The 27,663-nt window shown below is 44.1% G+C and overlaps 1 protein-coding gene across 1 annotated transcript in view; it reads left to right on the plus strand.

The window, feature by feature from the left end:
* The window catches only part of MINK1 (misshapen like kinase 1), a 1,658,622-nt gene that overhangs the window by 597,887 nt on the left and 1,033,072 nt on the right, over positions 1–27,663 (plus strand). The window contains exons 13-14 of the mRNA XM_044077078.1: positions 20,203–20,376; positions 26,950–27,019. Of these exons, the coding sequence (XP_043933013.1) occupies positions 20,203–20,376; positions 26,950–27,019 (244 nt within the window). The remainder of the gene's footprint in view (positions 1–20,202; positions 20,377–26,949; positions 27,020–27,663) is intronic.

The raw sequence follows: 27,663 nt of genomic DNA on the forward strand, positions 1-27,663 counted from the left end.
CAAGGCTTAGTGATATCTAGCCCTAAGGGCAAAATAAAAAGGCATAGCAAAATTAATTTAAAATGGGTGGCGAAAGCCAAACACACTCTGGCTAGGCTTATGAATGCCCTAGGGCAGATAGCCTAGTATGAACCTATGAACCTATAAGAAGAGGACATGTAAGTAGAGGCATCTTGACTCCCAGATGGAGTCTCTCACGGAGGACATGGATATCGATTAAGGGGACAGGTCCCCAAGCTCACCGCCTGTTGACATCTCTCCCTTTTTAATTTCTCCAAATCTTTTGGGTTTCTAATTCCATGATGGGAATGGATCCCATTCTTAAGTCAAAGTAAGTTAAAGTTCATGAAATTAGTATTGTTTCAGTCTTTGATGTCAGCCAGAAGTCTTTTCGCGGTACCCACAATGTGCCCAGTAGTGACTCACTCTGCAGTTCGTACAGAGTTACATTTGTTGGTAGCAAATCTGAATATGCTTGTAGACTCTTTTTTAGAAGACCCATTGCTAGTACTACTACTGGAACTATTTTGGTATCCTCCTCCACATTGCCCTCATTTCTGCTTGCAGATCTTGATATTTTATAACTTTGTGTCCTTCTGTACGCAGGACACTGTAGTCACTGGGTGTGGCGATTTCAATGGTCCGTGCTACTCTTCTCTTCTTTTGTTAGACTAATATATCCAGTGTGCTAGCATCTATTTTTTGAATTGTTGGTACTGGATGATCCCATGTGATGTAAACTTCAGCATTTTCTATGATGCTTAGTGGCTCATGTTTCCAGTGTTTTTCAGTCACTTCAGTACCATAATGTTTGCACAATCCTCCGTGCAACAGTCGTGCCACATTATTATGCCTTTCAGTATACAGTCCTCCTGCCATTAGTATGTCACAACCAGCAACTAGGTGTGCAACTGTTTCCAATTCGGTTTTACAAAACCTACATTTGTTTTTCACCCACATGTTCAATGGACTTTGTAAACCAGCGTGTACGTAGCCCACTCTCTTGTGCTGCCAATATTAGCCTTTCATCTCTTGGTTTGAATTCACCTCTCCTTAACCATTCCTGCGTTCGTTCCTGATCAACATGAGGTTCTTCCAGAAGTTTTCTATACTTGCAACTATGTTTATGCATTTTACACATTTCTTGCCTTTTCATCTGATCCCTTCACCTTATATTCTTTCTTTTGTTTTTTTGGCACATTCAGTTGCCTGATTTTTGTCTACTTCTGGTTTGATTTTTATTCCAGCTTGACACTGAAATGCTTCTGCTAAATTAAGCAGGGAAGTATTCTTAGATTTATTCATCTCGTGTTTCAAAACTTTCACTACATTTGGGTCTTGTGAGGTCAGCAAATGTGTGCAGTCCCACAATTGCAGATCTATACATGTATTCAATTTCAAGGAGACCCATCCCTCCTTCAGAACGGGGAATTTGTAATATTGGTATGCACTGATTTTTATAGATCATTTGGTGAGCATGAAGCTTCCTTGTTTTAATATCTAATTTGTCCAACACGTTTTGGGGCCAATCAATCACTCCAAACTGTAAGTTAGGACAGGAAGAACAAATTGGTTTATAGGTTGGATTTCATTCCTAGATGTCAGTGCTGTTTACAGGATTAATTTAAGTCTTCTAAAATATTCCTTACTAAGTTGTACTCACATTTTTTCATGTTTTATTGCTGATCTTTCATTAATTCCCAAGTATTTATACACTCCCTCTTGCTCGGGTTCTTTTATTATCACATTTTTGTCCCAAATTGATGTTTCCCTGGTGCTGCAGTTTTCCTGCTTTAAAGGATGATTTTGCACATTTATCAAGGCCAAATGACATTCTAATATCTGAAAAGGTTTTGACAGCCTGCAGCTGTGCTTTCAGTTCGTCATCTGTTGAGCTATACAGTTTTAAATCATTGACAAAGAAGACAAGTCTCTAGACTTTGTTGTTTTCTAGGAGCCAAATTATAGCCATGACCTAAGCTGTTAAGTAAATAGCTTAATGAGTTAAGGGCAAGGCAGAATAGCAGTGGTGACAAAGTCTCGCCCTGGAATATCCCCGTTTGAATTTTTATCCTTGGCATAACAATTTATCCTTTATCATGCCTTAATTGCAAAGTGGTCTGTCATTGTTTCATGTCATTGTAATGTAGTCAGTGTAGGGTACATCTTGTACATGTTTAAGCACTCTCTATCCATGAATGTCGGACACTTTCAAATTTTTTTTTGTAGTCAGTCCATGCCATACTTAGTACCAGACTACCTTTATCTTTTGCGCAAAATTCACAAAAATTTAAGTAGACCCCCTGGAGGACCAATTGTTTCAGGACAAGGGTCTTTAACTGAACCTATTTCTGCTTTTTTGACACATTATTTAAAACCATTATTGTCAGTTGTCCGGGCAAGGATTAAGGACACCACAGAGTTTTTACAAATTATTTCGGACTCTCAATTGGAACCTAACTGGCTCATGTGTACACTTGATGTTAAATCCCTATATACCAGCATCCCCCATTGGGTGGGATTACTTGCTTTAGAGTATTGGCTCAACAAAGCCAATCTACATGCACCAGGATTCAATACTCTTCTTGCATTTGGCAGAACATGTATTGACAAAAAACGTTTTCTATTTCAGGGGGGAATGTTATTGGCAACAGCAAGGAACTGCTTTGGGGGCCTAGTTTGCCCCCATTTATGCTGACCTCTTTATGGGGTATGTGGAAGATCAGATTATATATGATGTGATGCATAAAATTTAACTTTCAGCGATGGATATATGGAGACGTTTTTTAGATTATTGTTGTCTTGTTTGGTGTGGGGGTGTGGATTGTTTGCTAGAATTTCTGGAATACCTTAATTGTAATTGGTGGGGGATTGAATTTACTGTTAATTATCACAGTAATGAGATCAGTTTCCTAGATGTTAATATATTGAGACAGGGGGGATGGTACACTTAAAACCTCAGTATATAGGAAATACCCACAATATAATAATTTATTATATGCAACTAGTTTACACCCCACATACCATCAACAACATTCCTAAATCTCAGTTCATGAGAATTAGGAGAATATGTTCTGCAGACATGGAATTTCAGAATGCTAGGCATGATCTTGAGGGTAGATTTATCAATAGGGGCTATGAGAAATCAGTAGTACGAAGGGCCAGTGATTGGGGGCCAATTGTGAGAGATCTAGTTTATTTGAGTACAAAGTCAAAACTCAAAAGGACTGATCGGGGGCCATGAGGTTAGTTACAACATTTGGTAACAATACACACTTATTACAGGATGTAGTCAATCAACACTGGAACATTCTTCGGGCTAATGTAGATCTGGATCAATGTCTGCCTACTAGATGCCAATTTTACGGCTTATTTGCTCATTATAAGAAGACCTTTTTAGACTGTGAACCAACATCAGCTTACCCTAATGGGAGATAGGCTTGTTGGCTCACATCCTTGTGGACATTGCAGTTTGTGTAAACACATGTTCAAAACCATATCTTTTAGCAGTAAAAATACTGGCCACATTTTTGACATTCCATTGTTTGGAAATTGCAGCTCAGACTCGGTAGTCTATTTGGCTACTTGCCAATGTTCTACCTTTTATGTGGGGCAGACTTCTAGGCAGTTAAGGAGTCGCATTTCAGAACATCCGAGTGATTTACGTCATAAGAAAATGACTAATGCATTGTATAGACATTGTCAGTTACACAAAACTGCCACTTTTGGATTTGTCATTATTGACCAGGTAAAGGGAAATAGATCCACAAAACAGGGTTGGCACACTATGCTAACTCAAAAGGAAAGAAAATGGATTATTAAGTTGGATGCCCTATTTCAGCCAGGACTTAATGATAAATTATGAGGTTCTTTTTATTAATGATTTTTATTGGTAACTTTATATGCAACAATAGGTTATTAATGGAAGTTTGGCTTAACATTTGATTTCATAAGTACATTGTTTATTTTGTTTAATGCTTTATATGCATTTGAAGGCTTCATTAAATAAATGCGGGAAGTGATATATTTGGGGATACACAATATGTATAAAAACTGTTCCTGAATTAGGAGTGTTTTATCACTGAAGAAGGTTTGATACCGAAACCGGTCTGAAAGAAGGGAAGGAATAAACATTGTTTGCCTCTGAGTGCTGGCTTTTTCATTTTGTTTAATACATAGATTCTTTCCCTTCTCTTTTGCTTGCTGACTGTTCATCTCTCCATTAGGACCCCTAATACCTTTGAACTAGCCTCTGGGGGGAGTTACCCCTATCGCGGTCCCCACCTGTACCGAATCTTCCCCTGATCCTCCTGCAAAGGAAATTCCCAGGAAGAGGACATGTAAGAGGAAACATCTTGACTCCTTGATGGAGTCTGCCATGGAGGACATGGATATCGATGAAGGAGACGGGTCCCCAAGGTGACTGCCTGACGACATCTCCTTTGTGGACATTCTGGTGATCCTTAAGACCAAGGGCGCTTGTTCTGCCCAGCCCCATCCTTTGAGGAAGCAGTATTTCTGGAGGCTTTTGGTACGGGCCCCTGTTCCTCTTGCCCCCCCCCCCCCCACTGCTGATCCCTTGATCAATTTCATTGCCAGCAGGGCTTGGAAGGAACCTGATAAAGTGCAGCCAGTGCCAGAGAGTGCACAAGTTTTTGAGTCCCCCTTCTGACAAGGTTTTTTAATCCAAGGCAGTCCCGGTTGATGCGATTGTGGTAGCTGAGTCAATAAAAAAAGAGTTGGTGTAAGAGTTAATTTGTCCATTCTCCCAGTTGAGAGTCAAGAGCGATTTGTCAGATTGGGAAAGCGGGTGTTCTCATCAGCCTCATTCAGCCTGAGTCTTAAACTACCTGACACATTTCACCCGTCTTCAAAGGGATTTGATAAAGGAGCTTACCACTTCCCTCTCTGAGTCCATGCATGTGGAAGACTTTAAGACAGTTTCTCCCAAGCTGGCCACTCATGTCCATAGCTAATTCGTCCATGAGGTTGATATCCAACACTGCAGCAAGTAACCTCACAGACAGCTGGCACAGGCAATGCCATCAGGCGTCATGCCTGGCTTCGCTTATGCTGGTTTGCGGAGGCCTTTAAGGCGTCATTCACCAACATTCCTTTCGATAGTTCAACCCTCTTTGGACCAACCATAAAGTAAACTTTAACCCACAGTGAGCAAGAAGGGAAGACACTGTCGGCCATAGGGATCAAGATGCTCTTCGTGTTTTACTGTTCTAGTCATCACATTTGGGTTATCCCTGCCAGAGTAGCCCTCTGCCGGCCCGAATACCAGAGGCTTAGAATTTCTGCGTCAGTTGCTGTCTCTTCAGGAGTGATGTTTGGTATTCAGTAGTATAAAGTAAGGCAGCCGACGCCATTACATCAGTCTTTTTTGCCATGGAGCCTGAAGCAGAAGCAGTTCGCACAGGTGCCGGTCAGCCGCTACCTGAGTTTCGTCTAGCTAACTGAAGCTGAAGTCTTCTAAAGCGAAGTACCCCATTGGGGATGTTCATCGTGCATACAGCTGCAGTCATTACAGATGGGGTTATCCTGCCGTCAGGCGGGTCCTCGGTCGGCCGTATTCCAAAGTCTAGGTCCGGCGTCGGTTGTCGTCGCTTCTTCCCTGACATCAGTGTGGCAGGGGTATAAGAGGCAGCCGACGCCATTTTCTCCAGTCTTTCTTGCCGCTCGGTGCCCGAAGCAGAAGCAGTTCGCAAGTGCCGGTCGGTCAGCTCCTGAGATTTACGAAAGTATTCAGCCGAAGTCGTCTTTAAAGCTAAGTACCCCGTTGGGGAAACTTTTCTTGCCTCAGACCGATGTCAGACAAAGTTAATAATTGCATTTCTTGTGGGAAGCAAATACCGCATAAGGATTTCCACTCTTTCTGCATACCTTGCTTAGGCCCAGACCACGACGTCTCGGCCTGCCATTTTTGTGCTAGATTCAACAAGCACACTATTAAGCGCCGGGCGGAGTTTGCCCTTCATTATTTTGGCAAAAAAAATTAATTATATCATGTCGTCGGATACTCCGACTCCAGTTTTGAGCAAAAGACGCAAAGATAAGTACCGACATCCGAGGTCCGTACTGAGACCACGCTTAGGCCGACTACCGGTTCTCAGCGAGGCGCCTACGCAGCCCCTGAGTACCGATGAGACTACATTACCGGTGACTTCAGTACCCGAGGTCGCAGATTCCTCGGTCCCCATTCCTACTGCAGATACCGACGCCACTCTTGGCGGGGAAACTCAGAATTTAGTCAGGCCTGCCATTTCTGAAGGTGTCTTCAGGCCTTCCACCATCTCTATTAAATCCTTCACTAAATCTAAAGCAGCCATGAAAACTAAAAAAACAGGGTCCTCAGACCTCCTCTCAAGGCCCCATGCTTAAAAAGCAGATGCTTGAAATGGCTGAGGATTTGATTACTCTCATCAGGGGTTCTCAACCCCCCACTGACAAAAGACCCAGACTAGAGGAAGACTACCCTTCCTCAGACCAGGTTTCTGTTACCTCAGAACACTCTGAGGACCAGGATTACGCCTATTCCCCTTTCGAAGAATCTGATACTGAGGAGTCTATTCCCTCGGTCTCCCCCCCCTGAGGACTACTCTTTTGGGGAAACCCTACATACATTGAGGGAACACTTTCACTGGGAAGGCCAAGATTACTCAGATTCCAAGAAAAGGCTCAGGGAATTTCTACTGCTCCCCCAGCATAGGCCCCTGGCTATCCCTCCTGTTTTAGATATTTTGGATGATGTGTACACAGAAGCCAGCCTTAATCCAGATTCTTTGCCTCCAGCCCCTGTTAAACCAGACAGGTATTTCCGGGTTCCTGATTCTCACCAGTTTCTTTATAAAAGCCATACTGCTGACCCAGAAACTATTTCACAGGGTCCCAAGGGAATTAAGGCCTCTACTGCTAAAAACCCTTTACCTTCAGTGAGAGATTCCAGAGCTTTAGAAAGGTGGGGGAAAAAGGTGTATACCTCTGCCACTTTAACCACGAGGGCATTAAACTGTCAATTCCATATGTTAAAGTACCAACAGTTTTTGTTATCTCAGTTGAAAAGCAAAATGACACAAACAGAACAACCAGATTTGAAAGAGTTGCAGGATTTGTTGCATGGTGCAGAGCAAGTGGGTAAACATACCTTACAGTGTGGTTTTGATGCTTTAGAGGCCTCATGTAGAGCTGCAGTTACGGGGTCTGTTGTACGTAGACATGCTTGGCTCAAAGAGCAAACCTTACCAGATCATGTCAAAGCAAAATTATTAGATGCACCACTTCAAAAAGATGTATTGTTTGCATTGATTTCGCTTTTTCCTCCATTTTCTTTAGTACCGCTTCAGCTTTAACACCAAACAGTGAAAGATTTCCTGCAGGTACAACCTCCACGCTTCAGCAGAATCTGGCCTTCAAAAAATTTGTCCTTTCCAGCCACGGACAGACCTCAAAGGGGCAGATACAGATGCCCAAAGGGTAGAGGGCAACCTCAAGGATCTTACAGAGCAAGACAGTGGCAAGCACCAACCCCAAGAGGTGGAGAAGATAGATCACAGTCATTTAGAAAACAGACTCAATGACTTCCCCCTATACCTGCCAAGCAAAGCTTTAATGGCAGCACCTTTGGGTGGAAAACTGGCATTATTTTCAAAAAATTGGCATATTGTTACAAAAGACAAATGGATTCCGGACATTATAGACAGAGGCTACAGGTTCCACTTTCACACCCTTCCAAAAATGAGAGGCATGCCAAACCTGCCACAAAATCAAAGGGCAGAGGCAGAAAGACAAATTGCCGCTCTCATGGATATGAAAGCGATTCAAGAGGTACCTGCAAAAGAACATGGTCAAGGTTTTTATTCCAGACTATTCCTGGTACCAAGGAAAGACAAAGATTGGAGACCTATCTTAGACCTATCCATCCTAAACACATATCTACAGGTGCCAAAATTCAAGATGCTCACATTACAGCAGCTTCTTCCCATGCTGGGCAAAGGAGTCTTGGCTGGTAACATTGGACCTCAAGGAGGCATACCTGCATGTCCCTATCAGACAAGATTGCAGAAGATACCTCAGATTTCTTGCAGGTTCAACCCATTACCAATTCTCTGCATTGCCCTTTGGCTTATCTACTGCGCCCAGAGTGTTTACAAAATGCCTGGCATCAGTAATAGCCTTCTGCAGACTACAATAATACAAATCTACCCATATCTGGACGACTGCCTGATCCAAGCGGACAGCAAGGACATTCTATTGCAGCATTTGTCATTTGTGATAAAACTGTTAAACTTCCTGGGATACACAGTGAACAAAAAGAAATCAAAACTAATACCTTCTCAACAGATAATTTTCCTGGGTGCCAGCTTGAATATAACCACCCAGATGGCCTACCTCACGCCAGACAAACAAGGGCAACTGTCTCAATACTTCAGCAAAATGGCAACTTTCACCAGGCTAACTGCAAGGAAAGTCCTGCAGGCTCTGGGATTCATGGCATCTTACATCCTACTAATCCCATGTGCAAAGCTGCATATGAGGAAACTTCAATGGTACCTAAAAAACTTATGGTCTCAACACAGCCACAGCTTGGAAACAATTATACCGCTCATTCCATGTCTTCAAAAGGAATTTTTGTGGTGGGCTAAAGCATGCCAAACAAACACAGGTCTCCCTTTCTGTGTACCTCAAGCAACTCAAATCATCACAACAGATGCCTCAGACTACGCCTGGGGAGCACACATGGCAGATCAGTGCATTCAGGGAAAATGGTCCCAAAAAGAGAAGCACCTACACATCAACCAAAAGGAGATGCTAGCCGTGCAAAATGCTCTTATGGCCTTCACAGACCTACTGCATCCAGGCCAGTTATTGATAAGGACAGACAACACCACAGTCATGTGGTACATAAACAAATGGGGGAACTCATTCATACCCCCTGTGCAGGCAAGCCATGACCCTATGGAACACAGCACTGGAATTGCAAATTCAACTACAGGCACAATTCCTGCCAGGGAAGGAAAACACACTGGCAGACAACCTAAGCAGAAATATGACAGATCCACACGAATGGAAATTGCATCCTCAAGTTTTCGCAAAGATAACTCAGGCATGGGGACAGCCAGACATAGATCTATTTGCTACCCACAGAAATTACCAGTTGAAAAAATTTTGTTCAAGGACCTATCATCCACAGGCCTGGAAAGTGGACATACTCTTTCAATTGGACAACATTGACAGTTTATGCCTTCCCGCCTCTTCCTCTACTGACCAAAGTTCTATTAAAAGCCAGAGCAGAGAGACCGCAAATGATTCTCATTGCTCCAGACTGGCCAAGGCAACACTGGTATCTGCTCCTAAAGAGCCTGACACACTCCCCACCTACCTCTAGTCCCTCTTCTGTTGTCCCAGCACAACTACAAAACTCTTCACAGCCAGCTCAAAACCCTAAATCTAGCTGCATGGAGAATTCCTTAATTTCCCAACAGACTCTCCTCTCCAAGGAGGTGCAAGATGTCATCTTGGAGGCCAGAAGACCGTCTACTAGAAAAGCCTACTCCGCCAAATGGAAACGATTTTGTTCCTGGAATCAAGAAAAGGGCCAGAATCCTTGGGTAATAAATATACCTCAAATTTTACAGTACCTAGCTGAGATGTTGAACAGTGGACTTTCCTTCTCCTCCATCAAGATCCACGCTTCAGCCATTTCTGCACAATACAACACAGACCCTCCTTTATTCTCACATCCTCTCCTAAGGCAGTTCCTCAGAGGGGCAAAAAATATAAAGCCCCCAAGAAAACCACCAGTTCCAGCTTGGGACCTCAACTTCGTATTGGAAAAGCTGACCCTTCCCCCCTTTGAGCCAGCATCTTCAACAGAGCTACAATACTTGTCATGGAAAACTGCCTTTCTTCTGGCTATCACCTCAGCACGCAGGGTTTTGGGGCTACAGGCCCTCATGGCTGTGCAACCATTCATCATTTTCCATCAGGACAGAGTTTCCTTATGAACCAACCCTACTTTTATGCCAAAGGTAGTATCCAGTGTAGCTTTGAATCAGACTATCCACTTACCTACCTTTTATCCAAATCCACAGAACAAAGGGGAAAGACTACTACATTCCTTGGACATTCAGACAACTTCGTTATTATTTGGACAGAACAAAGCCATTCAGGAAATCTGAGCAACTCTGTGTCCTATGCTACAGGTGCTCAAGGAAAGGCGATTTCCAAACAGACAATTTCAAAATGGATAGCCCACTGCATACGCTTCTGTTACTCATTTCATGGAAAAACTGTGCCTGCATACATTAGATCCCACTCCACCAGGGCCACAGCTACCTCTGCAGCTTTCCTCAGGGGGGGTCCCTACCAAGGACATTTTGGACGCAGCTACTTGGAGTTCAGTGCACACTTTCTCCAAGCACTACCACCTTCCACTATACTCTAAATCTAGAGCTGGATTTGCCACAGCAGTCTTGCAGGGCATCCTCGCTCCTCCTAGTTCCACTTAGTGCCTACCACCCTTACTTAGCTTTGGGATTCTTCCCATCTGTAATGACTGCAGCTGTATGCACGATGAACATAGTACAGTTTTGTACCTACCATAAATGTAGATGTTCGAGTGCTCATACAGCTGCAGTCCAGGTTACCCCCCCTCCGTCCCCTCTTAGGACAGGCCTTATGACAAACACCTTTATCATACAACCTTTTTGGGGTATTCTTTTATGGTGTATTTGCTTGCAACTACTGTTTTTTGATTTATCTATATTGCATGTTTGCATAACATTATGTTTTGCCTTCCTTCTGGGGGCACCTGACATCTGGGGCAAGAAAAACTGAAGAAAATGGCGTCGACTGCCTCTTTTTATACCCCTGCTGCACTGACATCAGGGAAGAAGCGACGACAACCGACGCCGGACCTAGACTTTGGAATTCGGCCGACCGAGGACCTGCCTGACGGCAGGATAACCCCATCTGTAATGACTGCAGCTGTATGAGCACTCTAACATCTACATTTATGGTAGGTACAAAACTGTACTGTCCTTTTAGTATGTCAGAAAAAGTTAACAATTGTCTCGCTTGTGCAAAGCAAATACCACACTGAGACTTTCATTCTTACTACGTCACTTGCTTAGGCCCAGACCACAATGTCCCCCGTTATCGTTTCTGTGCTGTTTAATGCCAGAACTATCCGTCGTCGGGCCCTTATTGTAGCTAGATATTTTCGATTACAGTCCTCTAACTCCAATATGGCTTTGGTAAGCCGTCCGACAGCAGATCTTCCAAAAAAAAAACATAGAGACAGACTGCACAGGTCGAAACCTACCAATGATGCTCCCATTAAGCTAGTTGTCAGTTCTCCATGTCCTCAGTGAGGCTCTTTCGCAGCCCCTGATGCCCGCTTCTCTGGATTTGCAGCCCGCTACCGAGACCCTTTTGGAACCCAGTATGCTGCAAAAATTGTACGACTAAGAATCCTGTGGTCATCTCTACCTTGGATGGGTCCGGAGCCACTGAGCAGGCACTGGCTTCAGAGGACGTCCTTCACACTACCGATTCTCAGCACAAACCGATGTCTTCTTTCGTGACTACCGTTCTTTCGAAAACGACCGAGTTTCTTAGGTCCAGGGTACGAACCACACCCAAGAAACAGACGACCCAATCTCAGGCACCTGCTACTTTGCTTCAGTCTCAAATGTTTAAAATGGCGGAAGACCTTATCCTGATCAGGGGAAGCCAAGCTACCCCTTCCAAAAGGAAGAGATCTGTCCCCTGTAGTTTTGTCAGAACATGAGTCTGATGCATCTGAATATGAAGACATGCAACCCATCTCTGCTTATGAGGATTCTGATGCAGAGGATTCCATTCCTTCAGCCTCTCCCCCAGAGGATTTTTCCTTTGGGGAAACCCTTCATACCTTAAGGGAGCATTTCCAATGGGAAAGTCAGGACTACCCTCTGTCTAAAAAGAGACTCTAGGAATTCTTAGATCTTCCACAGCACAGACCCCTGGCCACCCCCTCAGTCCTGGATGTTGTGGAGGATGTTTGCCTGGAATCCAGTTTGACTCCTGACACCCTCCCTCCTGCACCCAGAAAACCAGACAGGTACTACAGAGTCCGTGACTCACTCAAATTTCTTTTTAAAAATCCTACTGCTGACCCCTGAGGTTATCTCTCAAGGGCCTAAAGGAATTAAAGCAACCTCTACTAAGAATCCCACCCCCTCAGATGGGGATTCCTGAGCCTTAGACAGATGGGGTAAAAAAGTATACACCTCAGCTGCTCTTGCTGTCAGAGCACTAAATTGTCAGTTCCATATGCTAAAATTTCAGCAACATACCCTGGAATTCCGCAAACAAAAAATGTCTTCCTTTCCTGCTTGTGCAGAATCTACAGAGTTATAACAGTTAATGCATTCTGCAAGTCAAGTAACTAAACGCACCTTGCACTGTGATTTTGATGCCCTGGAAGCTTCTTGCAGGGCAGCAGTCACCAGTTCTGTCGTTAGAAGTCATGCATAGCTTAAGGAACAGCCCTTGCCAGATCGTGTTAAATCTAATTGTTGGATGCCCCCTTGTACAAAGACAACTTATTTGTCACTAAGGCAGAAGAGGTCTTAAAAAAGATGGAAGAAAAAGCAAAATCTATGCAGACAGTTACGGATTTCTTACATGTCCTGCAACCCAGGTTCAGCAGGCATTGTCCCACCAAGCACTGGTCCTTTCCTGCTCCCACCAGATGAGTTCAGCCCAGACCCTGGGAAACCAGACCCCCCCCCCCCAGACAGCATCCACAGGGAGTGCAGACATCTAAGCAGTGGACTGCCTCCACTTCAAAACCAGGGAGTTCTAAGCCGCCCCCTTGTGGTAAGAACTCTAACTCTCCTCTCCCACCCTCTCCCTCTGCCAACCTTCACTTACCCCAGGAGGAAAACTCTCCTTTCATGCAAGCACCTGGGCTACCATTACCAATGACTGCTGAGTTCTCCACATAGTGCCCCAGGGATATAAATTTTCTTTCCACACCCTTCCAACTCCAAAAGGGTTTCCAGATCTACCTCCAAACCAGTGGGCAGAGGCACAAAAGCAAGACCTTTCACTGTCCTCTCTGTGAGGGCAATAGAGCATGTTCCTGCAGAACAGAAAGGCCCAAGGTTTATACTTCAGACTTTTTCTGGTACCCAGAAAAGAGGGCACTTAGCGCCCCAGGGATATAAATTTTCTTTCCACACCCTTCCAACTCCAAAAGGGTTCCCAGATCTACCTCCAAACCAGTGGGCAGAGGCACAAAAGCAAGACCTTTCCCTGTCCTCTCTGTGAGGGCAATAGAGCATGTTCCTGCAGAACAGAAAGGCCCAAGGTTTATACTTCAGACTTTTTCTGGTACCCGGAAAAGAGGGCACCTAGCGCCCCATCCTCGATCTATCCATTCCCTGATAGGAATCATGCAGGAAATATTTCCGTTTCAGGGCAGGATCTCAGCACTTAAAGTTCTCTGTGCTTCCCTTTGGCTTATCTACTTCTCCCAGAGTTTTCACAAAATGTCTGGCTCCAGCCATTGCCTTTTGCAGACAAAGGAATATCCAAATTTACCCATACTTAAGATGACTGCCTAATTCAGGCAGACAGCCAGGAAAAGCTGCTCAAGCACCTGGCCTTTGTGAAGTCCCTACTAACCTCCCTAGGGTACACAATCAACAAAAAGAAATCCAAACAGGTACCCACCCAAAGGATTATATACCTGGGGGTAAGCCTGGACACAGCATCCCAGATGGCATTCCTTACACCAGAAAAGCAAACTTTCCTGACAGCCTATTTCTCTCAATAGCCACCAGACCCCAGCTATCTTCAAGGAAAATCCTGCAAGCTCTGGGGTTCATGGCATTTTGCATTCTACTCATTCCATATGCCAGACTGCATATGTGGAAACTTCAATGGTACCTAAAAAGCCTTTGGTGTCAACACACGCAAGGCCTGGAGACTTGTACCTATAATACCTTGCCTCAGAAAAGATTTTCTTTGGTGGGCAACAGCATGCTCCCACAACAAGGGACTACCTTACTCACCAGCCCCCGCTGCCCAGACCCTCACTACAGATGCATCAGACTATCCCTGGGGTACACACCTGGATGGCAGGTGCATACATGGCCAATGGAGCCCCCAGCAAATCCATCTGCACATCAACCAAATAGATAGTAAATGTCCAGCATGCCTCTATAGCTTTCAAGCCCCTTCTCTCCTCAGGGGCTCTCCTGATCAAAGCAGGCAAACACCACTGTGAGGTATTATATCAACAAGGAGGGGGGGAGACTCGCTCCTACCCTCTATGCAGGCTGGCCATGACCCTTTGGCACACAGCCTCTGCCATGCAACTTCACCTGTTAACACAATTCCTACCAGGTTCTCTCAACTCTCTGGCAGACCACTTAAGCAGAAATCTTTTGGACCTACACAAGTGGCACCTCAACAGAAGAACCTTCACCCTAATTACTCAGAAATGGGGCACCCCGAAGGTCAACCTCTTTGCCTCCCACACCAACCATCAGCTCAGTAAGTTCTGCACCAGGGAGCATCACTGCATGGCTTGGAAAGTGGATGCCCTGTCCTTCCCCTGGGTCAGTCTGTCGGTCTGTGCCTTTCCTCCACTACCTCTCATCCCCAGGGTACTGCCCAAAATAAAGGAGGAAAAACCAAGGACAATTCTTATAGCTCCAGACTGGCCTAGCCAGCACTGGTACCGCTTGCTGCGCAGCCTGTCCCAACTGCCACCATGGCATCTTCTTCAGATTCCAAACCTCCTTACCCAGAGGAAGGGGAATTCATGCATCCCCAATTGCAGACACTCAGTTTGGCAGCTTGGCTTATTCCCTAACCCCCGATCAATCTGCCACCTTCCGTAAACAAGTTCTAAATGTTATACGGGAGGCCAGATGTGCCCTAGCACTAGAAAGTCTTATGCTAACAAATGGAAAGGTTCTGCATCTGGATTCAGGCTAAGGGAGCCAATACGGCACAGCCCTCTCTCCCTCTCATACTGGAGTACTTAGCTGACCTGCTACGCAGTGGCCTCTTTTTTTTTTTCCACTATTAAAATTTATCTCTTTGCTATCTCTGCTCATTTTCCCACTGAGGAGCCCCTTTTCTCACACCCTTTGATCAAACCGTTCCTAAGAGAGGCTAGCAGCTTGAGGCCACCCAGAAGAGCACCAACCCCAGCTTGGGACCTTAACTTTGTGTTGGAAAAGCTCACCCTGTCTCCTTTCGAACCAGCCTCTTCAGCAAAGCTAAAATTTCTCTCCTGGAAGACGGCTTTCTTTTTGGCCATCACTTCAGCCAGAAGGGTCTCCGAGCTGCAAGCACTCATGGCTGTGGAACCCTTCATCATTTTCCATGCTGACAGGGTATCCCTCAGGACTAACCCCATCCTTCATGCTGAAGGTAGTGTACAGTGTGGCTCTCAACCAATCCATTCATGTCCCCACCTTTTTTCGTAACCCACAAAACAAAGGGGAAAGGATTCTGCACTCTAGATGTGCACAGACAGCTCAGATTCTGTCTAGACAGGGCTAAATCCTTCAGAAAGTCTGATCAATTGCTGGTTAGTTTTGCTGCAGGGGCAGAGAGCAAAACCATCTCCAAACAAACCATTTCCAAATGGATAGCACACTGCATTCATTTCTGCTACAAACATGGGAAGCCTCCTCAGGACTCTCTCCACCAGAGCAGCCTCCATCTCTACTGCTTTCCTTAGAGGAGTCCCCACTAGGACATCCTAAAGGCTGTCACCTGGACATCTGTTTACACCTTTACCAAACATTACTACCTGGCTGCCTTCTCCGAATCCAGGGCAGGGTTTGCCTCTGCAGTCTTGCAGGGCATCCTAGCCAGCCCCTAGTTTCCTTGACCGCCTCCACCCATTTCTTCAGCTTTGGGAATCAGCCAAACCATCCCAACAGTGGAACACGAAGAACATAGTACAGTTGTGTACACTTACCGTAAATGCAGATGTTAGTGTATTCACTGTTGTAGTCCTGGATGTCCTTCAAGGATGCGGGGTTCTTCCACCAGAACCTGGCTCCCACTTGGGGACTCCTGACAGGTTAGGGCAAGAAAAACTGATGTAATAGCATTGGCTGCCTTACTTTATACTACTGACTTACCTGACGTCGGTCCTGAAGTGACAGTAACCGACGCAGAAATACTAAGCCTCTTGTATTCGGGCTGGCCAAGGGCTACCCTGGCAGTGAAAACCCAAATGTGGTGACTGCAACAGTGAATACACTATGAAGTGTACACAACTGCACTTTCTCTCACCCTCAAAGGCCCTTCTCCAAGACCCAATGGGGGAGCAAGAAGATTTGGTTTCGTAAGTTGCAGTATTCCTTTCATGAAGCTCAAGAAGATTCCTCTTCCAGGGAACGGGGGAGAGGTTTCAACGGTCAACGGCACCCTAGGGGACTCCAGAGAACCTTTTTCTGAGAAGCCCTTTCAGCACCCCTGAGGCGTTGCCAGACTGTCCCTTCCTGAAGGCAGTCGGTGGGCCATTTATCTTTGCACCCTTTGGCCTGGGCAAACATCGCAACCAATCAATGGTTGCTAAGAATTATATCCAGGGGCTACTGTATTCCCTTTTCTGACCACCTGCCCAAAAGAACTCTCCCCGACGTGCCACCCAGTCAAAGAGCCCGTCTAGAGGTGACCAGCCTCATTCTAAAAAGAGCCATCCAAAAGGTCCCCACAGGACAGAGAGGATGCAGAACTTACTCCCACTTCTTTTTGATACCCAAGAAAACAGGGGACCTGTGTCCAATTCTGGACATCAGTCAGTTAAATCTCTCAGTCAAGAAGTCGTTTCGGATGGTCACTGTACAGTCACTGTAAAGTCACAGTGCACATTGTGCCCCTTCTGCACAAGAACAACTGGATGTGCTCTGTGGATCTCCAGGACATGTACTATCCTATCAAAGTAGGCATACAGGAGATTTCTCCACTTTCGCCTAGGAGCCTATCACTTCCAGTTCAGAGCCCTGCCATTTGGACTCGCCACAGCCCCCCAGGTGTTCAAGTGTATGGCAGTGGTGGCAGCTCATCTCAGGCTGCAGGGATACCAAATGTTTCCCTGTCTAGACGATTGGCTCCTCTCAGCATCAACTGGTGGAGACCACGCAGTTTTCAATCGGCTGGGGATAACAGTAAATCTTGCTAAGCCTTCTTTGACCCCGTCTCAACAGCTGGAGTTCATTGGCACTCAGTTGGACACTATCTCAGAAATTGAAGCTCCCCCTTTCCGATATGTGCTTCTTATCCGGTCTCATCTCTGCTGGAGCAAACTCTGGCTCCAATATCACTCATTCTAAGAGGACCATGTTCAATGGCAGTGGACATTTATTTGGCTGTACTGGCCAGGTGCAACATGAGTTCTGCAGTGGACCATGGCAGTTCAGTGGTTTTCTCTTGTTCATTCCCTGTCAGTTTCTGTATGGCTCACTCCAGTATGCGGAAGACATCTGTTGTGGTGGATGCACTGTCCAGACCTCCTAGTGGGCAGGTCTTTTTCTACCCCCACTCCCGTGGCCACAGTGACCACAGACTCTTTCTTCCTAGGATGGGAGTGGGGCACTTTGGGGAAGAATGTCCAAGGCCCAATCTGAGACCAAACACACACAAATGTTCTGGAGATGAGAGCAGTCCTTTTGTTGCATGCATTTCAGGACTGCCTTCCTCTAGGGACAATAGCAGTGCACGTGGACAACAGGGCTGTTGTGTGTACATAAACAAGGACGAGGCACACATTCTTATCTGCTTTGTCACGAGGCCATGAGGATTAGGGAGTAGGCGATGTCCTTGGGGTGCTTTCTCCTTGCAATGCACATTCCCGGAGCATCCAACATGCTGGCAGACAAGCTGAGCAGGGCTATTTTGACCCCGCACAAATGGTTCCTGAATCCGCTAGTGGTGAAACAGATCTTCCGTCAGTGGGGCCAATTTGAGCTGTGATCTGTTTGCTTCCCCTCTCAACCACAAATGCAGCAGCTACTTTGCCCTGATCCCCCTGGGGGGTCCCCGAGGGATGCTGTCACTCACGATTGGCCTCCAGATCTCCTTCATGCCTTTCCTCCATTACTATTAATTCCGAGAGTTCTTCAGAAAGCAAGACACCTCAGGACGCAGTTAATCCTCATTGCCCCTTTCTAGCCTCTGCAGGTGTGGTTCCCTCTTCTGCAGTCTCATTTGAAGCACCCCCCCCACCCTTGGGTGCTCGATCCTGTACCAAGTCTGACCTCCCATCTGTCTCAGTCTGCTGCCAGATCTGCAGACCCTTGTCTGACATCTTGGTTTGTCCAGTTCCAGTGATTCTTGCCAAGTCCAGGCTTGCATCCAGTGTGAAGGACATTATCCTTGCTTCTCAAAACTCTTCTACCAAGGGGGTTTACAGAAGTAAGTGAAAGACATTCTCTATTTGTGCTAAAGATCGGAATCCGGATCCCTTTTCAGCTTTAATTTCTTACATTCTTCTTTTTGTGGCTTCCATTTTTCAGGAGGATGCCAGTTTCTCTCCGATCAAAGTCCAACTGGCAGCATTTTCTAATTTTCATCTCAGTAACAAACCTATGTTCTCTTCTCACCTCTGCAAGACCTTCTTGAAAGATGTCTTTTTCTTGCGTCTTCCAATCGAAGATCCTTCCCCAGCATGGGTTCTTGCTGTGGTGATGCTGTCTCTAACTACGCCACCTTTTGAGCCTGCTGCATCCCGTGATCTCACATTTCTTTCTTGGAAGACTGCCTTCTTGGTGGCGATAACTTCAGTGAAGAGCGTATCAGAATTGCAGGCTACCATTAAGCCTCCTTATTTGATATTCCATAAATAGAGCGTGGCTTTGAAGCCCAATCCTTCCTTTATGCCAAAAGTGGCCACTGAAGTGAACCTCAGTCTATCCAACTTCCAGTGTTCTTTCCTAATTGTGCTAATAAGGGGGGAGTACATTTTGCATACCTTAGATGTGCATAGACAGCTTCATTTTTTTTTTGCACAGAACCAATTCTTTTAGTCTCTCAGACCAATTGTTTGTGGCCTTTTCTGTCAACAGGAAGGGCCAAGCTGTTTCAAAAATTACCACTTCCCATTGGATTTCTCAGTGTATCTCTTTCATATACTCCTGTGGTTCTCCTAAGCCTGGACATGTTAGGGCTTACTCTACCAGGTCAGTGGCTATATCAGCTGCCTTCTCAGCTCGTCAATCCTTGGATGACATTTGTGCAGCAGCAACATGGTCTTCTCGTACCTTTATTTCTCATTACAAACTTGACCTAGTTTCTAGGGGTAGGGCTTCCTTTGGCTCCACTGTTCTTCAGCATGTTCTTCCATGAGGCCGCTCAAGAATGTTGGGTAGCTGGGGACTCTAACCCATACATGATGAATGGTGACTAGGATAACAACCCCCCCCCCCCCCCCGAGGGATTGGAAGGACTTTGGTGGACCTTTCTGGTGGCAGGTCTTTTCTGCCTGTCTTCTTTCTCCAGTGCAAATGTGATCTGAGGGGTTAGAGAGCAGCACAGCATTATAGGAGGGGAGGAGCTTGAGCTAAGCTGTTTAAGTGCGCCAGCTCGGATCCGATGTCTGATACGTGGTGAATGGTGACTACAGGTAACACAGATGCCAAGTTATAAGTACGTAACTCTTTTCTCTTGTAAGGTTGTACCATAAAGCTGTGTGCTTTTTAAATTAAAAAAAAAAAAATACATAAACCCCAGCTAACTCTGTCGCATTTCAAAAGTATTCTAAGGCATACTTCCTATTAAGTGACAACCTGATAAATTTTTCACTTGTATGCACTGGGGTGGCCAGTTCTTCATTACTGAGTTGCAAGAGCGCTTACTGTTGATTTGAGGAGTGTGAACAGATGGGAATGGGGTTGTGCCTGGGTAAATGTCATGTGTTGTATGGACCCCCCCCCCCCCCCATGCATGTATTATCCAATAAGACTTATTCTGGATGCATTTAGCATGTGTTGAGGTAGTGGGGGGGTACACTACAAATGCATTTTATATTACTGTATCATTATTTGAAAAGACTATCTTTCTCCACATTTAAAAGCACTGCTTTCATTTGGAGAAACGCTAAATGTTTTCCTGTGGTTTTGCTTGTTAAGCTGAAGAACACTGGTAATATAAGCAGTTAATGTGTTTTCAACTTTTCAGGTAAAAAGTTTATAGAATTCATTGAAAATTGCTTGATAAAAAATTATACAAGTAGGCCTACAACAGAACAGCTCTTGAAGCATCCACTCATCCGTGACCAGCCAACAGAGAGACAGGTTCGAATCCAGCTCAAGGATCATATTGACAGAGCACGCAAGAAACGAGGAGAAAAAGGTGATACCATCCTCTTTGTCTCAGTCTTTTATCATGTTTACTAAGGATAGTAATAATGAGACTATAATCAAGTATCTGATTAATTTTTTAGTTTGGCACTGGTGGTTCTCTTGCTTCATATTACTTAGGCTACTGTTGGACTTAAATGAGCCATTGTTTCAGTGACTCTAAGCTTTGGTGTATGCCATCCTGGATCATTGAGATAAAGGAACTGCTTGCTTTGTCTGCATGTAAATGCAATGACACCTCTCTCAACTGTGTTTAACTTCAGGCACAGCCATAATTTTGGCTCCAAATTTAGCTCTCTTCACCCAAAACAGAATATTTTATGAGAAAGGGTTGTGGATATAAGTACTGTTAATCATTATAGTCATACTTTTTACATAAGCAAATGCATGGTTAATTCATATACTCTTGGTTTGAGTCCATAGAACCAGTACTTACAAGGTCTCCCTATTTTTTTCCTTTCATTGTTCTCACCCACAGGTGTTTGCATGTGTGTGTGTTTTTTTTTGCTTACCTTCATAATTCTGGGGTGTAAAAAGTTGAGAGCTATTCAGTGAGGTTAAACATTTGCATATTGCTTGATGCCTCTGCTGTTATATTCTATATACCAGAATTTCATCCATGCTTCACTTGATGCAAGGTTTAGGCAAGCTGTGCCTTGCAGTCACTTCAATAGTGTGAGTACTTGCATGGCTGAATGTGTAGAAAAAAGTACATACAGATAACACTTTGCCAGACATCCAACATGTGTTGTGAGTACAGTATGAATGGTGCCACTTGTTTGTAGTGCATTTTGAAAAAAGAAATTTGTCTCCTAAAGTTGTGAGCTGAAAGATTCTTCAATTCTGTGGCAGAAAGCACAGAGGTACCTGATTAGTTTCTATTTCCAGGTTTGCTTGGGTTGTTTTAGTTTTTGCCAAAGTGGCATTTGGTTTACATTTCTTTTAGGAGGGAGGGGAATATACATCAGAACAGGTTAGGTATTGCTCATTTCATGTTTTACTGGAGGCAAAAATCTATCTCACCAACAAGTTTGTCAAGAACACATGCACACTACCACCATGTAGTGTCCACCATAGACGGACCAATTTATTCTGAAGCACTAATAAGCAATAGTCCCAAACCTCCTAAGCCTGTAAATGGCAGTGTGTATCCTCAGCAATCTCTAAAGTACTCACAAAGCATCACTAAAGATCAAACACATGCTTAGACTCAGTAGAGTCCCAAGAGCAAAACCTTTAAGGCAGGCACACACATTACCTAGGACTCTGTCATAGGGCACTCCATTGTATGACACACAGATGCCCCACCCACCAGACTTATCTGGTGCCAGGATCCGCTAAGTTATGCATGCATCACTTCACCACAGGTTACCAGTATGATTCTATCCTAGTCTATGTGGATGTTAATGATCCAAGATGTACCTCTGGGGATTTTTTGAAGGGAGAGATTGATTTCTCAATGTCTGATAGGTACGTGTCTTAAATTGAACAGCATTCTGTCTTCAAGAATGATGCCATAGAACAAACAAAAGAGGATTGACTTCAGTAATTGACTTCTGGTGTCTTTCTAGGAGGATTCATTGTTTGTCAGTGTGGGAGGACATGGTTGGCAAACCATGTTGCTTTGCCAAAGGCTGGTCTGCACCTGTCCCTTCTAGGTTACCGAACAGTGGCTAAAGCACTATCCACCCCTTAGAGCTTTTTCTTATGTAATGCCAATTTATCAAACCTACTGACATAGCAAGTAATAACCAAAGAAACCTAAAGGTGTTGCTGCTCAGTGCTATGAACCTAAACAAACTGTACACCCTAGACGCTGTCCTTACTGTGGAGAATGTAGACATCTGTGCCATTATAGATATGGTTTAAGTCCATAGAAAGAACTCTGATATTGCAAGGCTTCAGTGTTTTCTACACATATTTTGGCAATCAGCTAGACAGACAGAGAAGAAGTGGAGAAGTCTTGATTTACATGAGCAATAAGTATACCTCTGTTGGGTAAACAGGATGCTGCCCTGGAGTTCAACATGAAGATCATCATAGACCAAGTCCTCTGCCATATCCTAGAAAGCTGTAGGTCACCTATGTCCTAAGAATCCCATAGCTTGTACCTAGACGTACTGGAGACCCTCACCATTAAACCAAATACCCTCTTTATGGGAAACTTTAACTTGCCCATCTGTAAACTGGGAAACGTACACTGCCTCAAACTCACAGGCACAATTCCTGGAATTTAACACAAATACCCTTAAGATAGTGCACACACCCACCAGAGGTTTAAATATACTGGACCTGGTACTCACAAGTATGGCAGAGCTCTGCAGACCCCACCCCCCATACCATGTCTTGTCCCCACTGGTGAGTCGGACCCCAAAACTCTTTAAAAAAAAAAAAAAAAAAAAAAAATCAACTCTAACCCCAACAAACCCTGCAACAGTTAGGAACTATTCCAAAGTGAACTACATCCTATTAAAGTGATAGTTTGTCAGAATTCATTGCCCCTCCTAATCTCAAGTACAAAGTAACCTGTGTGGAATTGTTCACATAGACCCTGTATAATCATGTAAATGGCTGTATAGATGCTGCTGTACATACTGGAAGTAAACTCAAACTCTTAAAAAAAACACACTGCCATGGCATGGAATCCCAATCTTAATAGGGTATATAGCAAAAGGACAAAAATAATGGCTAAAATTAGGAAGAGCAAATCCCATATTAAAATCTCTCTAAAGAGGAAGCTAAAAGAACTAAGTTCGACAAGGCCAATTAGGAGGTCAGTATAGCCTCAGACTAAAGACTACCTCAAAGCCTTCTACAGCTATGCCAGAAACCTCAAAGGCAGCGTATATCATTGTGCTGAACTGGTGGTCAGTGGTGTCAACTTCACTGTGCAGAGTGATATAGCATATCACCTAGCTGACAAATTCAGCTCAACTTCACCCCACCTCCCATCATGAAATAACTACTAGCATAACCCCCCCCCCACCCAAAAAAAAAAACTATTTGCAGGGAGCAAATCCTGGTGGAGCTTGCTAAAGCCAAAAACACAGCCTCAAAGGGACCTGACAGTGCGACGTCCCTCTTCCGGGCCTGTGATCAAGAAGCCTCAATCCTTACCACTGACACCAGTGGGACACATTCACTGTGAGCAAAATAAATGCACACAATATTTTCAGAGGCATCTCTGTGCACAAAGTGCAGTTTCCTTTAAGAGCATATAGGGAATGCACACTCCAGTCCTAGGGCTGAGCTTTCTCTCCAGGCCCCAAATAAGATTCCCCACTGACCACTATAGGGCTGAATCCTTAGCCAGGTTTTCCAGGCCAAGTCCTCTGCCATCCTCTGTGAAATCTGTGCTATGTGTCCTGTTCAAAGTAGCTGTTACCCACACTGTGATATTTAATTCACACACACACACACACACACACACACACACACACACACACACACACACACACACACACACACACACACACACACCCCCACCCACCACTGGGAAAGGCTGACATATCTTGCCTGCTCTGCCACTTCCACCCAGACTATACGGTAGATTCATTGCCACCAGAACACCCAAAGCCAGCTAAGTATCTTACTAGAATACCCAATTGCACTTAATAAAATTAGTACTTGGACAAATGGTAGTGTTTAACCAAGCAGCATGACTTTCAAGAAAGTGGAGCACAGTGCCACTAAATAAATGCAAGTACTCTGAAAGGCTGAATATTTTCTAAAAGACCAGCCACAATGAAAGGTTTAGATATATTTAAAATAAAAAATGAAATTCAGTATTTTTTTTGTTTATTCACAATAAACACCAGAGTTTCAATCACAGGAAATATAAAACACCACAGATGGAAAGTGTCAGACAGATGCAGAAACAACATTTGGCTAATCTTACTATATTTTTACTAACTGACGAAGGCACAGTGAAAAGTGGTAGTCTTGTCGGGTCCCAAAACAGAGTGCACACCTTACATCTCTCACTAGTATTCAAATGCAGTTTCAGTGCTGGCTACAGAATGACACCACTGGTCAACTGACTCTGGTTCCCACACTATTGCCTCACTAAAAACTGAGACAGGATCTGGCACTGATGTGTCACAATACATGTTTGCTAAGGTTTATTACAGTATCTGAAAATTGTAAAACAATTCCCACACTTCCACCCTTCCTGCAGAAACTAACAAGCTATTCTGTGGCAGTATTCTGACATGTGAGGTAGTCTTTATGGCCTAAACAGTCATTTAATTTCAGGCTATTTTTCTTAAGCTTAGCTGGGCTGAGCTTAATCCTTCCCTTACAGTATTCTCTGTTAAAATATATATACATTTCATCAGTTACAACAAATGCAGTCCTACATATATATTTCTTTCCTGTTCAGCAGGACCCACTGTTGATACATTTTTAACACAAGCATCTATAAAAATCAGTTTGATATTCAAGTAATATTCAATTCTTTACAAAACTCCAGCTAGCTCTGCTGGCCTATGTTACTCATGCAGTGCCCTACTCTTCCTGGCACAGCTGATGCTACCTCACAGACAGGATCCTGGGATGCCTCCTAAATTTCTTAAAACATGCCTTTTATAAGGACTAATTGAGTTCCTTTTCAATTATAGCCTCAAAACAGGCTTTGCACCACGAGAATGAGGACTGCAACCGTTCTCTCATTTCACACTGGTGAGCCATCAACTGACTCTGGAAACCGCAGCCTCAGTAATCTGACTAGTCTAATATGCAAAGCCATGGAGAAAAGTATTATGGAAATGATCAGCAAAGACATAAGCAGCCTTTAGATTCTGGACCCAACCCAGGTTGGCTTTGTGTAAGGAAGGTCATGCGTACTAAAACTGGTGGATTTATTTGAGAAGGTCACCAAGGCGATGATTGAGAGGAAAAGGGTGCTTACCACATACTTGAACGTGGCTAATGCATTTGATACAATATCCCACTCTGTTATAGTTGACAAACTCACTGAACTGGGTATAAACTTTACTTAACTCACCTTATTGCCATCTGGCTAACAGGACCCAGGAATTCAGGATTGGTGAGGTCACCTCTACTAAGACTGGTCACAACCAAGGAACCTCAGGGTTTCATGCTGGGATCACTCCTATTTGGCATTTACTTCTGAGGTAAAGGCGAATGTCAAGGGCCATTGGCTGACCAAGTTAGCAGATAAACTGCAAATTGAGAGGTATGTTAGAACCCCCCATGAGCACATCTTACAAGGGGGGTCTAACAAACAAATGACTGCTGCCAAAGTCATGGATTAAAACTGTCAAAAAGTGCATTGTACTGCCTTTTGCAAAAACTGTCACCCAGGCTTTTTACTTCATTGATAAGACACCCTTTATAGTTTGCCTGGTAGTCAAAGATATGGGAACAGATGTAGACAGTAATCTGGTGTTTGACCAACACAACCTAGATAGTAAGAAAATGTCATTGCCAAACTCTCTTAAGGAAGGGCATGGCATCCAGGTGCAAGGAAGTCTTAGTGCCACTGATTTTGGTCTTTGTCAGACCCATCATTGAGTATAATGCCTCCTTTGGCATGTACCTGAAAAGACCCAGTGCAGCAGTTGGAATACCCACAAAGGTTCCTAACCAGACTAATACAGGGTATAATCATATTGTCATATACAGATCGCCTTAAAGCAGTACCTCTATACTCAGTCTCCTGACATGTTACTTAGAGATGATATATGCCTGGAGTATAGGGTATCCTGGGATCCAGCTCTGATGGACCTTTTGCACATCTGCAAAACTAACACCATCAGAACCACTAGATCCAAAGATTTAAATTTTGTTTGATGTAAATAGAACGTTTGCGACAGATTTGTCTTGGAGGATCCCCATCCATTTGAAGTAGAGTCCATCACTAACTTTAGTGCAGCTGTGATCAGTGGATGGAAATTGGAAACTCACCACAGATCTGGCCCCCATATCTCTTACAGACAGAGGTAGATGGCAACTGTGCCCAAAATAACTTACTCCCCCCCAACCTGTAAAAACTTCTAACAAACCTTTTGTCAATAAACGCTCATGTTACATGGAGACAATTGTGTTGGGTTGCATAGCTAGGCTTATAAAGGCTGTGGTGGTCATTAGCCTAGTATAGACCTATTAACCTATAACAGCGATGTGTATTTGGAACTACATATGTACCCTTGTGGTAAGGTCCTGTCATGTTACTACATTTACAGGAGAGAGGGACACTTTGCTGGGCTTTGGTGGGAAATAAAAGGCACTGGTGAAATACTTCTGAGGTGAGTGATTCAATAATGGCACTTGACTGTTGGAGAGGATGAAGTGACCCACTTGCATTACACATGCAGCAAACCTTGCAAAGTGATGCTGACCAACAACTTTAAGCTGGCAGGATTTAAGTTGACCATTCTGTTGGCTACTGTTAGCAGTGACTCATGTGTAAACTATGTACCAAAATGGCTAAAAATGCAGTAATAGGCTTATTTGTAAGCAGAATATCTTTGTATGCACAATGTTGTATCTTAGATAATGATCTTTGGTGTAAATACTCAGTGTGCATCCATGTTTCATGCAGATGAAACAGAATACGAGTATAGTGGAAGTGAAGAGGAGGAGGACAGTCATGGAGAGGAAGGGGAACCCAGGTAATTATTTTTCATTTGTTTAGTTTGTTTTTTTTTTAAACTGTAGTTTACAGAAGGGGGAAAAGCAGGGTCTAATAAGATGACTTGTTGGTCCTTGTCACAATGTCAGCATTGAGCAAAATTTTGTGTTGTATACCTGTGCAGAACTTCTAAATGATCAAAAATGTAGTATGTGAATTTTAAATCATTGAAGAATATGAGGATTTTAGTATGGAATAGTGCAGTATTGAATCTTGAATTTCCAGATGCCTGGTGTAGGCATACTTAAATGCCTTAGCAGGATGTGGCAGTTAAAGTCCCTAGAGTAAGGGGACTTGAGTTTTCCTAGTGCCATTTGCTAGCTTTGGAGGTTTGCTGAGAGCCTTTCAGACTGTACTCCCACTGACATCATCCATTGACTAAGGTGCTGTTTAAAACATGTCAGCTGAAACGGTTCTTGAATGGTTTACTTCCGCTGACTGAAGCTTGCAGTGCATTTGGAAGAAATGTGCACTTTACCAATGATTTTTTTTCTTCTTTAATGTTAACTTTAGTGGTAGTACTTTTGTCTTCCAGCCTTTTCTCTAGGTCCACATCACACTTCACACAAGTGCTGTTCTGGGAGATGGTTGTTCCCCAGCCCTACTTTAAGGTACTGTCTCTTA

This window comes from Protopterus annectens, chromosome 7.part0 (assembly GCF_019279795.1).
Source record: "Protopterus annectens isolate FY-2018-M chromosome 7.part0, PAN1.0, whole genome shotgun sequence".
Lineage (NCBI taxonomy): Eukaryota > Metazoa > Chordata > Ceratodontiformes > Protopteridae > Protopterus > Protopterus annectens.